This window comes from Cebus imitator, unplaced genomic scaffold (assembly GCF_001604975.1).
Source record: "Cebus imitator isolate Cc_AM_T3 unplaced genomic scaffold, Cebus_imitator-1.0 Scaffold57, whole genome shotgun sequence".
In the NCBI taxonomy this organism is placed as follows: Eukaryota; Metazoa; Chordata; class Mammalia; order Primates; family Cebidae; genus Cebus; species Cebus imitator.
In genome coordinates, this window is record NW_016107372.1 from 5,751,359 (window position 1) to 5,768,053 (window position 16,695).

At 38.6% G+C, this 16,695-nt stretch overlaps 1 protein-coding gene across 6 annotated transcripts in view; it reads right to left on the reverse strand.

Moving 5' to 3' along the window:
• Window positions 1-16,695, reverse strand: part of NYAP2 (neuronal tyrosine-phosphorylated phosphoinositide-3-kinase adaptor 2) — a 305,362-nt gene that overhangs the window by 83,526 nt on the left and 205,141 nt on the right. For all 6 annotated transcript variants that reach the window (XR_005200372.1, XM_017529148.1, XM_017529147.2 and 3 more), the window contains one exon: window positions 94-303. Coding sequence is in view for 5 of the 6 variants with exons in the window: in XM_017529148.1 (XP_017384637.1) it covers window positions 94-303 (210 nt within the window). In the remaining variant the exon portion in view is untranslated. The remainder of the gene's footprint in view (window positions 1-93; window positions 304-16,695) is intronic.

A 16,695-nucleotide genomic window follows, 5' to 3' on the forward strand; every position in this document is an offset into this window, starting at 1 on the left:
TATCTGTGGTAATCATTCTGTAAGTGATACCGCATGAAAGTAGTTTCTAGAGACAGGAGGAATTACCATGTGGGAGATCATAGTCCATCTTACCTGAACTGTGGTTTCCTGCCAACAAGGTGGGGCTCACAGAGCATCTTCCCATTCTACTGGTGACCACAGGTGGCCCTGGTGTTCCATCCCATTCCTGAGCTTTGACAGGCTCTCTGGAGGAAGACGCCCCATAGTGACCTCTTTCCTTGTTGTCCAACTTTGGTAATGGCTCTGTGCTGTGGCTTCGGACTTTCAGTTCCTCTGTTGATTCTGTGTAGTAATCAGAATTATAGTCTGTTAAACAAAAGTAAAGTTCTTCCCAAATTGCTTTTAAAACATTAGTGTGATTTCCTAAAATTGTCTCAATAGGTTGTTGGAAACTCAGACTTGGAGACTACAACATTTAGATATAACAGACACATAGACTCCACGGGGCCTTTTTTTCTGAGTTGTGTAGGTTAGTATCTCTGGGAACTACAGTTTTCTTTCTCTTCAAGAGAGTACCTCAATGAATCTTTAGTTACTCTTCCCTTGTGCTCATTTTTGAGTATACTTATTAAAGGACACTTCACACTCACTCTCTTTACTTTCTCATCTTTATAAAAATTCAGCCAAACCACTCTATCCAATCTGCTCCTAATAACATTACCTAGTGCCTTTTACTTGACAAATTTATAAGCCTGTTTCTTTCAGCCATTTGACAGTTCTTTGATTGCTCACTCGTTTATATCTTCAATTCTCTTGGCTTTGTGGATGATCCATCTTCCTGTGTTGTGTTCTATAACACCTTTCCTTTGTCATTTGTATCATCTCATCCTTCATTCATTCCCTGGCACATTGGTCATTTCCCAGGTGCTAGCTTAGCCACCGTGCTTCCCATTTTACATGCTCTTTCTGTGATTTTTGTCCTCTGGGATTCAGCTAGCAATTATCTAATTCTTAGTGATTTCTAAATATTTTATCAGATGTCTGGACCATTCATTTTATCTTTAGATTCATTTATCCAACTGCCAGCTGGATGAATCCATCTGGAGTCCCCGTAAGTAACACAGATTGAACATTTCAGATACTGAACTGATAATTTCTTATTAAACTACTCATTCTTTCTGTCCAACCAACTGTCCAAGCTAGAAGTTTGTCTCCCTTTCTTTAAGTGCTACTCCCCAAATCCATTAATCAGAAGATTCTGTAGATTTTATTTCTGGATATGTTGCTCTCCCTTCTTTTCCACTGTGTTTCATGTCTGCCTCAACTGCTCTGGTTCAGTTCTAATCCTCTCACTTGAATTACAGCAACTTGTCTCTGACTCTCTCCTTGACTCCTCAAAATATAAGCTCCTTATACTACCAAAATGATCTGCTGAAAATGCAAATCTGATCATAATGTAACCCTGAATAAAATGCTTCCAGAAGTCCCCTGTTGCCCATAGGATGTCTAAGCTCTTTAACATCATCGGCAGGAATCTCCGTCTTCCTGTTCTTTCCTTTACTAGTTTTGTGGTTCCCTGCTAACCTCCCTGTATTACATTGGTTATAGGTTCTTCCTCCCTACTCCATCCCCAATAAAAACAATGCTGTTTTCTACAGCTATTACCTGCCTTACTTTGAATATCCTTATGTCTTGTCTTTCTTTGCTTAACTAACTCTACTCAGCCCTGGTTACTCAATTTAAGTATCCTCTGAAGCCCTCCCCCCATACCATAGCTCTTGCAGGGTCATGGGCATCTCTGCACTGACTTTGCTTTTATAAGATATTTCTATGTATCTGCTCTTCCAAAAAGACCTTGAGTAATTTTAAGGCAGGTATTAGGTTTTGTTTGTTTGTTTTGTATTTCTTTTAAAGTGGTTGAACCCCACCACCTATCATACTGCTCAATGAATTTTTAATTTAATTTATTTATATTACAGATTTCTCAGCTCTTCACACATCTTTCTAATCTGTGTAGGAAATACAACATTCCTAATGGAACTAAAAAATCAAGTGATAATAAGTGTATTAAAATGGCATGGAGCTAATAGTATTTTCAAAAATCTGATGATCTAATAATTACAAGTTGTAAAATTCACCAGGTTAAAAGTTTAATTCAAACAAGGCATTTAAAAAAAATAACAGAAATGATTAAAACATCTGAAGTTGTGGGGTGTTTACACTTGGGTTAAAATCCTTATCAACTTTCAGCAGCGAGATAACACAAATGTCACACTTCGGTTCACCATTATCTGAGTCTATGGGACATATATAGAATAGACTGTCATATAATGAACAGTCAGGTCAGGAACCTCAGAGGCCTCAGCTTTGCATCTCTGGATGTGACCCATGTGATAGAGCATTTGGTTTCACCTCTCGGGGAGCCTAAATTTTCTTACCTACAAAACAAAACTATATCCCCCTAACTTCCTTGGTTTTATTTTAAAAATCTGATAACATTCTACTGTTTAAAAATTGAAAACTAAAAAGTGCCACACACATAAAAAGTAATATTCAGTTAAATATAGTCATTTGGACTTTATAAGTTTAATTTTTCTATATTAGACTAGATAATCATTAAGAGTCTTATATAAATGGAAAATCACCAGATCATATTTAGAAACAGAACTCTAGCCTAGTATCTACAGTAATTAGCTTGGGAAGTCAACCTACGAGGTACCAGACATACTTGTGGAGAGCAGAACCTGATCTCTAGGAACTAATCCTAAAAGCTAAACAACCACCCGTGTAAAAATCGGCCCCAAACAGTGAAGACTTGAGTAACAACTGAGCTTCCCCAATTTTTTCCCCAGCTTCCAAATTAGGGCCAACTGAGGAAAACCAAATATATACCTTTAACCAATCACATAGGATGCCCCATTTCTAGTTAGCTGACCTGCTGCTTACCCAAGTTAATAGTCCCTAATCAAGGTACACTTAAAGCTTTTTCATTATTGTTGATAAACAAAAAACTTTAGACAAACTAAATTTAGCTGAGTTTATTTGATAAAAAGGGATGATTTGTGAATAGGCAGCACCCTGAACAAATAAAGGCTCAGAGATCTCTGCCCAGCAACCTGGTCAGGCAATATTTATATAAAGAAAAAAGAAATGACAAATAGAAATATCCTGATTGATTACAGGTCAGCCTTTGCCTTATTTGGACACGTTTTGGCAGTTTGCAGTCTGTGACTGGCTGAAAACTCAGCTGCTATGATTGGCCAAGACTCAGCTATTTGTTACAATAATATACTCTTATGATAAGTTTATTTACATACTAAGTTTGGTTGCAATTCACTACATATGGAGGCAACTTTAGGCCAAATTTAATTGAACATTTCCCCCTATAAAGCCTTTCTACTCCTCTGCCTGCTTCTGAGTCTTTGCCAAATACAAGCTCTGAATAAATAGCCTTTGCATATCTCTTTTGTTTGATCTTCATTTATTTTCACATTGCTATAGTCTGTTCCAGCTCTACGATGCTATGCAGTTGTGTAAATACACATTATGAAAAATATTATATGAAATTAACTTAAATCAGGAGGGTAGTTCCATAACAGTCTCAGAAAGATTTCAGGTTTTTAAATGGACCTACATATAAACTTGTTTTAGTTACAATGAAATAAATTATATGAAGTCAATTTTTTGGGGGGGAATGAACACGTATCAGAGATTTATTAATCATTAATGATGAAACAAGTAAGATGGTAAAGCTGGTCCAAAGAGCATTTGGAGGAAACTAAGTATTTATAAACATTTTTAAAAGAATGTTATAATAAAATTGTTAGGTTAGAAATAAAACTGGTTGCAATTAGTCATGGTGGCTCACGCCTGTAATCCCAGCACTTTGGGAGGCCAAGGCAGGTGGTTCACCTGAGGTCCACAGATCAAAACCAGACTGACCAACATGGTGAAACCCTATCTCTACTAAAAACACAAAAATTAGCCGGGCATAGTGGTGGGCATCTGTAATCCCAGCTACTTGGGAGGCTGAAGCATGAGAATCATTTGAACCTGGGAGGTGGAGGTTGCAGTGAGACAAGATCAAGCAACTGCACTCCAGCCTGGGCGACAGAGCGAGACTGTGTCAAAAAGAGAAGAAAAACAAAGAAAAGAAAAGAAAAGAAAGAAAACTGGTTAATGTCCTTGAGTCAATACAATTACAACCTTCAGTGTTATCTTCTACCAAATAGAAATCATTTGCATCTCTAGCTGGGGGCAGGAGGGCAGTTAGATGGTAATCCTGCTTTACAGAAAAAGCATGGAAAAAGAATTGAAAGCAGGGGCCAGGTGTGATGGTTCACGTCTGTGATCCTAGCACTGAGGGAGGTGAAAACAGAAGGATCGTTTGAGCTCAGGAGTTCCAGACCAGCCCGGGCAATATAGCGAGACCCTGTCTCTAGAAAAAAGATAAAATTAGCTGGGCATGGTACGCAAGCCTGTAGTCTCAGCTAATTGGGAGCCTGAAGTGAGAGGCTTGCTTGAGCCTTGGGAGGTCGAGGCTGCAGAGAACCAAGATTGTGCCACTGCAATCCAGGCTGGGCACCAGACTGAGATGTCTCAAATAATAATGGTAATAATAACAATTGAAATCAGGAGCTCAAACAGGTATTTGTACACTCATGTTTATGGTAGTATTATTCACAACAGCCAAAAGGCAAAAGCAACCCAAGTGTCCATTGATGAATGGGTCAACACGATGTGGTACAGGCACACAGTGGGGTATTACTCAGCCTAACAAAAAAAGGAACTTTTGGCACATGCTAGCATAAGTGTTTATTGCTACTGGAAGGACATTATGCTAAGTGAAATAAGCCAGTCACAGCAAATCACCATGGCACGTTTATACCTATGTAAAAAACCTGCACGTTCTACACACGCATCCTAAAACTTAAAGCACAATTAAAATTTTTTTTTTCAAAAAAATAGTATGGTAGGCCAGACACAGTGGCTCACACCTATAATATCAGTACTGTGGAAGGCCAAGGCAGGTGGAAGTCAGCAGATAGAGACCATCCTGGCCAATATGGTGAAACCCTGTCTCTACTAAAAATACCAAAAAATTAGCTACTTGTGGTGGCGCATGCCTGTAATCCCAGCTACTCGGGAGGCTGAGACAAGAGAATAGCTTGAACCCAGAAGGTGGAGGTTGCAGGGAGCCGAGACTGNAAAAAAAAAAAAAAAAAAAAAAAAAAAAAAAAAAAAACTCTAGTAAAATTTACTATAACATAGAGTTGAATACATTTAATACATATAACATAAAATTTCCCATCTTAGCGGTTTTTAAGTGTGTAGTTGTGTAGTGAAAAGTACATTCACTTTGTTATGTAATCAATCTGCAAGGCCCTTTTTGTCTGGCAAAACTGAAACTCTCGGTACCTACTCAATAATAACTCTTCATTTCCTCCTCCGCTTGGTCCCTAGCAACCACTCCTCTACTTTCTGTTTCTAAGAATTTGACTACATTAGGTGTCTCATGTAAGTGGCATCATACAGTATTCGTCTTTTTATGAGAAGTCAATATATTTTAAAGGCAATACATTCCCACATAATAATTCGAGTAAGACAATTTAACCAACACTTGTTTTTCAGTGCCCTGAGACAAATGGAATAAAACTGGTGTCAGAAAATAACACTATAAACTATTCCCAAGCTGTTTATTCACCGTTTCAAAGAAAATGTAACTCTAGCTTCCAAACATCACAGCCTCAAAGCCTAATGACCCATCTGCTTCAACCCACGTTCTCTTTCAGATTTTAAACAAACCAGGGAGTGTCACTTAGGTCTCCAACCTCAACTAAAAAAAAGCCTGCAGCTTTGGAAAGGAAATTTGTGGGTGTGTGTGTTTTTTCTTCTTTGTTTTCAAGTACCAGAAGTTAGCCTTCAGTAAATTTTGGCAGGTATATTTAGAAAAACTTGAACAAAAGGATTAAAGAAATGGTACTACTCAGACCTCTGCCTATATTCCTTAATAGCTGCCTCCTAAATAGAAAGCAGAGCTGAAAAATCTGTAAGAAAATCATAAATGTATTTCATTTTGTGTGCGTGTGCATGTGTGTGCGCGTGTGTGTGTGTATGTGTGTGTGCATGTGTTCAAGAGCTGCTTCCTAGCCAAAAGTGTTTTCTAATTCAAATAAATATGTAAACCTTCAAAATAGCTGTTGAATAGAGAGTCTAATTGTCCATTGAAAGTGGACAATTAGACTCTTGTAATATGTAGTATGTAAATAAGATATATTGAAAACTCAAGGAAATCTATTCAGAGGAGAAGGACATATTTATCCATATCTATGTAACTCAATGTCTTTTTAAAGTCTGCTGAAAACAAAATTGATTTTAGTAACATAAACTCTCTGGAACAAGATCAGTCTTACATACTGTGGTAAAGCTTTTTGTGGAATCTGAGTTATTTTAAGTGTTCACAGTCACAGCCTAGCATGCAGCTCACAGTGCCAACCCCATAGAATGCACCTATCCTCTATTCCGTGAATGAATGACTGAGTGAATGTTGACTATTGCTCTCAAATCTCATTCTCACGTTGAAATCTGAACTTGAATTAAATTTTTGTTGCAAAAATGCATGTATTTTTTGTATTATATTTGTATTTCAGACTGCATGTTTTGTATATCATTGTCTTAAATTTGTTACAGTGTTTAAGCTGAAGAAGGATACAAAAAAAAAAAAAGATAAGACCAGGAGCAATTCCTTTTGGAGCAAACATTCCCTCCAGGATTCTAATCCAACACACCTCATGCGGCTAAGCCCGAAGTTTCCCATTTCCTGCCTCTTTATGCTGTCTGTGGGTCTACTTCTGTCTCTCTGGCTTCTTTCCTGTCTCTCTCCCTCTCCATCAGCGCCCTGGGTTCTAGACCGCCTAGAAAGACTTGGTTTCCTGGGTCTGATGGCTTTTCCCATCAGGTCTGACCCCATACATTAGTGAGTTTTACCAGAATCTCGTATTTGCTCTTCCTTAACAACATTGAATCACTCAGTGACAAAAGATGACTGAGGATTATTATAAATCCTCACCATCTAAAGATTTCTTTTAAGCTCTAGAGACAAATATAACAATATAGCATTAATGAGCCTTTGCATATGGCTGTCTGGGGGTGGACACATCTTGCTAAAACTGACAGCACTATTCTCTCTCTGAACTTGCTCCTCTCCTAGCTAAAAAGTCAGGATCTTCAGAGCCAGACAAACTTCCATTTTGCATTTTGGCCATGCCATGTATTTGCTACTTAACCTTAGTCAAGGTTCCTGAACCTCAATATCCAAATCTGTAAACAAAGATAACAATAATTGCTGTTATTGTGTTCTTGTGAAGATTAAATAAGATAATGCATTTAAAGTTCCTTACATAGCAATGCTAATAATTATTTTAATTTTTCTCCTACTATTATTTTCAGTGACTTGGATTACACTTCTCAAAGGTTCACCAGGAAGACACTTGGCAATCATCCTAAACTACATCATCCCTCGCGTGGAGAGTGTCCACAACTTAGTCCTGGGATCTGGACAGGAAACATAAGCATGTAATACTTTTCCACACTTTTCTCTAACCACCATCATGGCTTTATTCTTGCCTTCACTTTTCTTCTTTGTATTACGTCAAAAGCCCCTACCTGCCTGTCTGCCTGCCTCCTGTCCTGATCCATTTCCCTTTATTTTCCAATGAAATTACTTCCTGACTCCCCAAGGCCCTTAGAACCAAGGTCCAATGCTTTGGATTAAGACATCAGGTCCTTTCTAAACTACTTTCTGGCAGCTCTCAACATTTCTTTTCCATTACCTATTTTAATTGTGGAGATGATGAGTTGTTTTCTTTATATTTGCTCTTTCTTCAGCGTGACACATCTCTCCTCCAAAGCAAAATGATGAGCTAATTAACCAGGTGTCCTTACTTGGGAATACTTAGCTTGAGTGTTATAATTTGGGGAAGCTTCCTAATTCCTTTACCTAGTTTCAGTTAAAGCTGTGAGTAAAGGGTTAATATCAGGTGTGGGCCACCCTAAAGAAAGTGGCCTTAGAGCCTGCATTTTGTAGTACTTTCACCTTGGCAATTACAATAACACGAAGTGTAATGTTGCACCTGTCCTATTGACCGTAAGCCCTGATCATCTGCACCTGGACAGGTGGACTACTAGGTGGCATGAGGACCTTGGGACAATGTGACAAAAGTAAAAGATTTGTGGTGAGCCAAGTCTGCAGCTTCTTTGCATCAAGGTGACATGTGGTTGCCTTGGTTTTAATTCCAGCAGTGGTAAGTGGTATATGGTAGCTGTTGGGTGTACCTATGAGGTCTAGAGGCAAACTACATTTCTGCAACCTAAGTTAACATGTATTACATTAAAACTTTCTGTCATTGCCAGGCCACCCTATGCCTTCCATGGCACATGTCTTGTGCTCTGATGTCACACGTCACTGGCATCTCTTATCACTCCCAGGTGTTGAGTTATGTCATGTTGCCCCCACTGGATCACAAGCTTTAGACTAAAGACTGCATCTTTCACATTCGTACTCAATATCTAATAGAGTCCTCAGTGAGAATTGAAGGGATGGGATGAATAACTGCATGCATGCTTCACCCAGGATAATAGCTTACTAGTGTTTGCTTCTGGCTCTAGTCCCATCTTTGGCTCACACCCACCTCTCCAATGGTTCCCCACACATTGGCCCTCCATAGTGAGCTTAAACCAATAGCCCTCAATAACTGGAGAACATCAGTTAGTTGCTGTTGTCAAAATTGTCTGTTTGTTAAGCCATAAATGTTTCCACAATTACAACTTGTTATTAATAGGCCATAAAAAACAAGCAATTTGCCTGGAAAAATGAGTTTTATTTGGAAGTATGAACAGTCACATTATTTACTTGGGGAAATGTAAGATTCCATTCTCCTTTCTTTCTTTCTTTCTTTTTTTTTTTTTTGCAATATTTAAAAGAATTCAACTGTCATTCACTTAATTGCTTCTATGAACATGTAGATGATGCAGATGATTTAGACAAAAAGCTTTTATATGTGTGGTTTGTGACTGCTGTGATTTTTTTTTTTTTGACAGAGTTTCACTCTTGTTGCCCAGGCTGGAGTGCAATGATGGGATCTCAGTTCACTGCAGCCTCCACCTCCTGGGTTCAAGTGATACTCCTGCCTCAGCCTTCCAAGTAGCTGGGAGTACAGTGCCCACCTCCACGCCAGGCTAATTTTTTTTTTGTATTTTTTTTTTAGTAGAGATGGGGTTTCACCATGTTGGCCAGGCTGGTCTCGAACTCCTGACTTCAAGAGATCCACCAGTCTCGGCCTCCCAAAGTGCTGGGATTACAGGCATGAGCCACTGCTGTGATTTTTGAAATGTCACAATCTCACATAGAGGTCCCTTAGTTACAAAACATGGACTCTGATTGTGCCTGGAAACAGAGAGGCCAAAGGCCTGTTGCTGATGAGCATTGAGCTTCCTTTATATCCTGTGAACATAAAGAATGCTTCCAAGTTGTTGCCACATATTGACATAATCAACAGCATCAAAGACACTCCATGCTACTTCAACTGCTGAACAATGAAAATAATGAGAAGTGATCAAAGCAGATTAATGAAGCAGAAAATACAACACATTTAAAGCACTAAAGGAGGCACTGAACTAAGTCGCATTATCAGATAGGTATTAGATTCAGTCATCAAACTTTAGAACTCAAAGAGCCCTTGGAATCACTACTTGCAACAGCTCACTCAAGGTAAGGTGTGTGTGTTTGTCATTACTGAGATGGCTGTCCTGACTCTCAGAAGATAACTCCGGGGAAGACCAGGTCCTACCTCATGGGAAACCTTGGCTCAATTCCGAATATCTTTAATTTCTAGAAACCTCTTACACAGAACGCAAGTCGGCTTTCTTTCCAGTGCCACCATTTGTTAGTTGTTGATACTCCTGATATAAATCTAGAACTCTCACTCTACCAGTCACCCTGACCTGTATCTAACTGCATGTCACAGTGTGTTTTAGAATTGTGGTGTCTGGAGCTGATTAGAGCCAGCCAGACAGAGAAGTTTACCTACAAGCCCAGGTATGTGTTCCAGGCTTCTCATTGCACTTTGATTACTCCATCCTGCAAGTCTATAAGGAAAAGAGGGCAAAGGCCCTGTGCCTCCACCATGAAAGAGCGTGGAGCAGTGGGGGCATATTTTTATTTTTTATTATTCTTTCTCTCTTGAGTAAACTCTGTTATTTGGGGTCAGCTATGTCAGTTCTTACATCTAAGGGATGCCTTCTCTTCAAATATATAGAGAGAAAGGATAATAGCTCAGTCATTTGGCAATTCCAAGGTTTTAAATACAATTGGAAAGAAAGCCCAGGTTTGTGTTAAAGAAGGCACACAAGATAAAATGATGGTTTACAAATAGATGAGGCACACTGAATTCAAGTGGAATATGCAAAGAATCCTAATCACTTTACAGGTGAAAAAACAGCATGGAGCCTTCACACAACCTGTCCAAGTTTACACAAATAGCAATTAGCAAAGACCTGGTAAAGAAACATGTTTTTTTCTTTATCAGAGTTTCTGTAATGGAGTTTACACAAAAGAGAAAGAATAATGAAATATGAAACATTGTCCCTGCTCTGCCATGCTCTTTTGTGGTGGAAACACAAGGGCCTTTGCCCTCTTTTCCTTAGAGACCTAGAGGTTGGAGTAACAGAAGGGCACTGAGAAACCCCCAACACTTGCCAGTGCTTGTAGGTAAACTTCCCTGCCTGTCTGGCTCTAATCAGCTCCAGACACCACAGTTTTAAAACACACTGTGACATTCAATATTAGCATACAGGTCAGGGTGACTGGGAGACGAGTGGGAGTTTTAGTTTTGTATCAGGAGAACCAACACCACGCAGTGTGCACCTCCCACTGTAACACAAGGGAACACACACAGTGACTTATATACAACCATTCTCCATAAGATAGTTGCAAGTAATAACAAAGTTTCATAACATGGAAAAATAAATACATATTTTTCTATTCATTTATTCAATTATACTTTAAGTTCTGGGGTACATGTGCAGAACGTGCGGGTTTGGTACATAGGTATACAAGTGCCATGGTGGTTTGCTGCATCCATCACGCCATCATCTGCATTAGGTATTTCTTCTAATGCTATCCCTCCCCTATCATAACCCCGCCCTCTGACAGGTCCCTGTGTGTAATGTTCCCCTCCATGTTTCCACTCATAAGTGGGTGTTGAACAATTAGAATAAATAGAATTTTTAAGACCATGTCTGGCCTTTAAAAACTCTCCACCAAACACCCAGATAATGCAATCATTCAGTTTCTATCAGGATACATGAGGATTGTAGAGAGATTGCCACCAAATTATTTCTGCCAAAAAACCCTCATTAATAGGAGATCTCAGGTGTTGGCATATTTCAGTAACACTTTCTTTGAGAAATTCTAGCATTGCAGGGCAGAGCAGTGCAATTTTCTCAGAGAACACAATCTATCTTTTCCTTTGTTTGCACTGCAGAAGTCAAGAGACTAGCTGCATGCTGACCAAATCCCTTTGTCCTTCTCTCTGGGCATCCAGTGAAGCCATGTTTATGAGCATTCCTTTCATTTAGGGAGAGCCATATAACTAAGGTCTAGCCATTACAATGTGGACAGAAATGACGTATGCTACTTCCAGGTCTAGGCATCAAGCTTCCTGTAAAATCCCCATCCTTTTGCTTTCTTCTGTTGGCTGGAATTTTTTTTTGACATTTTAGAGGCTGTCAGACCTACTAGGTGACAACTTCCCAATAAGGGGGAAGAGTAGCCCATCTTTCACTGAATTCACTAATGGGTTGTCACCTTGCCTGTGACAAAAATCATGGCTTGTAACATAACCCAGAAACGAGTCCTATTCCAGTACACTGCTCAGGTTTTGGAATTGTTTGCAAAAGCAGTTGGACTATTCTCTAGATGTAACTCTTAATTCTAATTGTAAATTCATGTAGTACTCAGCTTCTGCCCAACTCCTCATACAGATTTTAACAGATATTATTTCTCATAATGAAGACAATATTTTTATTGGTATACTGACAGAAAAATTAAAACACAGAGAAATTAGGTTGACAAATACAGGTCAAAAATCCAACATGTGATGCTTTTGTTGGCTCTAGTTATAATAAAATGCCTTTATAAAGCTAATGCTCTTTACTGAGTATTGAATAGATATTTTAAATACTCTGACTTCAGAAAATATGTGCTAAGTGCACAAGTAGATGAATCTTTAGAATAATCATTCACTTGAACAGCTTACATATTTTATACTTTATTTATATTAATATATTTGAATGGGACTAGTGCCAATAAAATTTTTTTCAAATAGTTTTTCATTCAAAATTGTAGCAATGCCCCCAAATCTCTAAGGAATGGTTTAAAAAATAGATTCCTTTAAAAAGTTTATAAAGAAAATATTAACCATTTTTAATATACATAATTTAGATATAAATCAGATACTTAGGAATAAATAAAAGTGAATTAAAGTATTTTCCCAGAAATACACAAACTGTAAAACATCCTGGCTTGGGGTTCAGATGATCTATAGTTCATTCTCAGCTCAGTTCAATAAAATCCTTGGGAATCTCAGGAAACAACTATTACTGAGCCTTGGTTTCCTCAGATTCAATCATAGATTTGAAACAAACTGTAAGAATATTCCTAAGTGTAAAATTGTATACTTCTATGATACCAAAGTTTCAGAAAAAAGCAAAATAATTCATAAGACTCCAACAATATCATTAGTTATGTTTTAAAATACACCTTCACTTTACATTTCAGAGAGCGGCTACATTCTTCTTACAGTCTTTGATTAACCTATATGTAGTTTAATGTAATTCTCCTTCCTACTGCCTTCCCCCAATCAAATAACAGTGGTCTATATAATAAATGAAGAATGTGAGCTATTTAAAAATATTAATGAGTTGTTTAGAATCATTGACAAACCCAGGATCCAACATTTTTCCCATCACCTGATTAGGAGACTTGAACAAAATAAGGCTCTTGGTTTAAAAAACACAGGCAATATCCTCAATGTTTTCCTCTGGCTGTTACAAAAAAAAAAAAAAAGACAAAAAAGAAAGAAGGATGTTAATGTTTTCTGGCTACTATTGCAAAGTCACGAATATCGGTTCTAAATGATGTCTTATAACAACAGCAGCATCAACACTGTTATTAGATCTACCACGCATTAGGTGGCTACTAGACTCCTTACAAACATTATTCCCTATCCCCAGTTTTTACTGTGATGGTTAATATTAGGTGTCAACTTGATTGGATTGAAGGATATCTGGATAGCTCATAAAGTATTGTTTCTGGGTGTGTCTGTCTGTGAGGGTGTTGCCGGAGGAGATCGATGTTTGAGTCAGTGGACTGGGAGAAGAAGACCCACCCTCAATGTGGGTGGGCACCATCCAATCAGCTGACAGCCGGGGTAGAATATAGTGGGTGGAAGCAGCTGGGGTAAGCTGGCTTGCTGAGTCTTCTGGCTTTCATCTTTCTCTAGTCTGGGTGCTTCCTGCCCCGGATGTGAACCCCAGGTTCTTTGGCCTTTGGATTCTTGGACGTACACCAGTGGTTTTCTGGGGGCTCTCGAGCCTTTAGCCATAGACTAAAGTCTGCACTGCAGGCTTCCCTACGTTTGAAGCTTTTGGACTCGGACTGAGACACTACTGGCTTCTTTGTTCCTCAGCTTGCAGACAGCCTATCATGGGACTTTACCTTGTGATTGTGAGTCAATTCTCCCTAATAAATTTCTTTTCATATATACATATATCCTACTAGTTCTGTCCCTCTGGAGAACCCTGACTAATACACTTACTAAGCCCCTCCAGGCTTCCTTGTGAAGCAAAACTTAGGGTCCTGTTGACTGGGAAGACTCACTGTTATGGACTAAATATTTGAGTCCCACCCCCTCCCCAACTTACATGTTGAAGCTCTAGACCCAGATGTGATGTTAATGCACACATTGGGTGTGATATCCAAAGGCGGGACCTCTAGGAGGTAATTAGGTTTAGATGAGGTTGTGAGGGTGGGGTCTTTCTAAGAAGGGATTCGTGCCTTTATAAGAAGAGGGAGAGACAACAGAGCTTCCTCTGTCTGCCATGGGAGGATATAGCAAGAAGGTAACATCTCCAACCCTAGGAGAGAGTCCTCACCGGTACTTGAATCTCCTGGCACCTTGACTTTGAACTTCCCAACTTCTAGAACTACAAGAAATAAATGTCTGTTGTTTAAACCACCCACTCAAAGGTATTTTGTTACGGTAGCCTGAGAAAACTAAAACACTAACCAAGGAAACTGAGGGTTTCAATGGTTGTACAAGCTCCCCAATGCCAGTCAAAAGTGGATGACAGGAGGAACCAGGACATGAATGTAAGTCTCTCTGAACAAACAGCCTTTCCAGAGAGGCCTCACTTTGTTTTGTTTTCTTTTGTTTGGGTTATTGTAAGGAGGATTGTTCATGTTATTAAAAACAACAGAATTTCCTTTTTAGAAAACTTGGAGATTATATAAACAGGAAGAGTGGTATAATGAGACGTGGGAAATGGAAATCTAGGTAGTAGATCATATGCACAACTCATCTCCTGAGACGCTTCAATAGATGGCCATGAAGAAGCCTGAAGCCGTTTTCAGACGGGACACATACTAGATCAGGACTCCTGCACAGTATTGGGTTATCCAAACCATAATTACCAAGATATATTTATTGGTAACGTTGAAATAAGCCAGAAAACAAAGAATGTGAATTTTCTAAGACTGGCATTAGCAATTTACTCTGAAATATTTTATGCTGATTTTTTTTACAAAAGACAGTGAGGAAAAGTATGGATTTTTTTCTTATTATGTTTAACCAATGGTAAAAGGTATATGCCTTTACCGTATCTGTCTAGACATTTTGCATGCCAGGTACTGTGACCTGGAAGAATAGAACAGTGAACTAAAACACCACAACCTCTACCTGAATAGAACTCCTAGTGTAAGGTAGGGAGAAAATAATTACATGAACTCATATGAAATTAGAGCTCTGATTAGAACTACAAGAAGAGATGATAGATATAATGAAAAGATATAACAGATGATTTTTTTTTAGTAGAGAAGTCAAGAAATCTTGATTAAATAGTGATTCAATAATGGCAAAGGGGAGGGTGAGGGTGGATTAGATTAGTTTTGCAGGCAGGGGGCACTATTTGTGCAATGCCCATGGCAAGTTGGAAGAGGGGAAGATCTGTGTAGCTGGAGTGGAGAGAGTAAGGGATAAAAGGCACTTCCTGGGAGTGAAGAGACAGAGCTGGTCAGATATACAGGACCTCCTTCCGAAAAGAATTTCATTGCTCATTTAGAGAACAAAGAAAAGCAATTTAATGTTTATGTAGGAATACACAAAACACACACACACACACACACACACACACACACACACACACACACAATGATTTGTAAAAGATCACTCTGGTTGCAGTATAGAGGAGAAATTTAGGCCCTAGTGTTATAAATTTTCCTTTGTCCTTGATATAATCTGAGAAGGGAAATGCCTGGAAACTAGGGGTTTTGATGGTTGATTCTCGTCTTTCCATAATATAGTAATGTAAATCTCATTACCTATGTTTGATTTCTGTCTACCACACATTTTCAAAATTTGCCTCCTTTCAAAATTTGTTCTCTTCCTTTCTGAATTCCAAACTCAACCAACTTGCTGAAACCTTGAAATCAATGAACTAAGCTTTTGATATAAGCTAAAGACAAATTCTACGTGGTAAAAATACTCTACAACTGTTAATGGAATATAGATGTTCTTAACAAAATGATTCTATCATTAATAACTTTTGAAAATGCTTGGTTAAACAGAAAGAAATCTGCTCTTAAGATTTCTTCAAGTCTTTAATGAATTATTAGGCATTGTGTATGTTTAGAAGGTTCATATAATGTTGAGATTCCTTAATTTTATTCTCTAAGTTGATTCTCCCCCCATTCCAAGAACAATTCCAAAAGACATATTGTTATACAGAATGCACTTTGAAAACTATGAATGGATGACCCACTCACAGCCTGTTACTGGCAGAGGTGGGGCCTAAATTCAGAACATCCATCCCATACTATGCTGTAACATAGTATTGGGGAAAAATAATCCCTGGTATATAACAGAAGTTTTCAATTATTTACATGTATTTACTATTTCCTTATATGTACTATTCTAAACCCTCTGGAATGTTATGAAGACAGACTTTGGAATCCCCTTAAATTTCACATGTTCAAGTCCCAATCCCACAATGTGACTCTATTTGGACATAGGCCCTTTAACAAGGTAACGAAGGGTGAATATGGGAACAAGGGAGAGGCCCGAATCCTATAGGACTGGTGTTCTCACAAGAAGAGAGACCCAAGGGCTGCATACACAGGGATAAAGGTCGCTTGAACATCCAAGAAGAAGGTGGCCATCTGCAAGCCAAGGAGAGAAGCCTCAAGAGAGACCAAATCTGCCAACACCTTGACCTTAGACTCTAAGAGCTGTGAGAAAATAAGTATCTGTTTACCCCACTCAGTCCATATTCTGCTGTAGCATCCTAAGCAGACCAATACAACTGTACATGGAATCTTAACCTAGTTCTACCACTTTCTAGATTTTATTTGGGGTAGGAAGAAATTTGAAGAAATGAATGGAGGACAATGAATGTTTC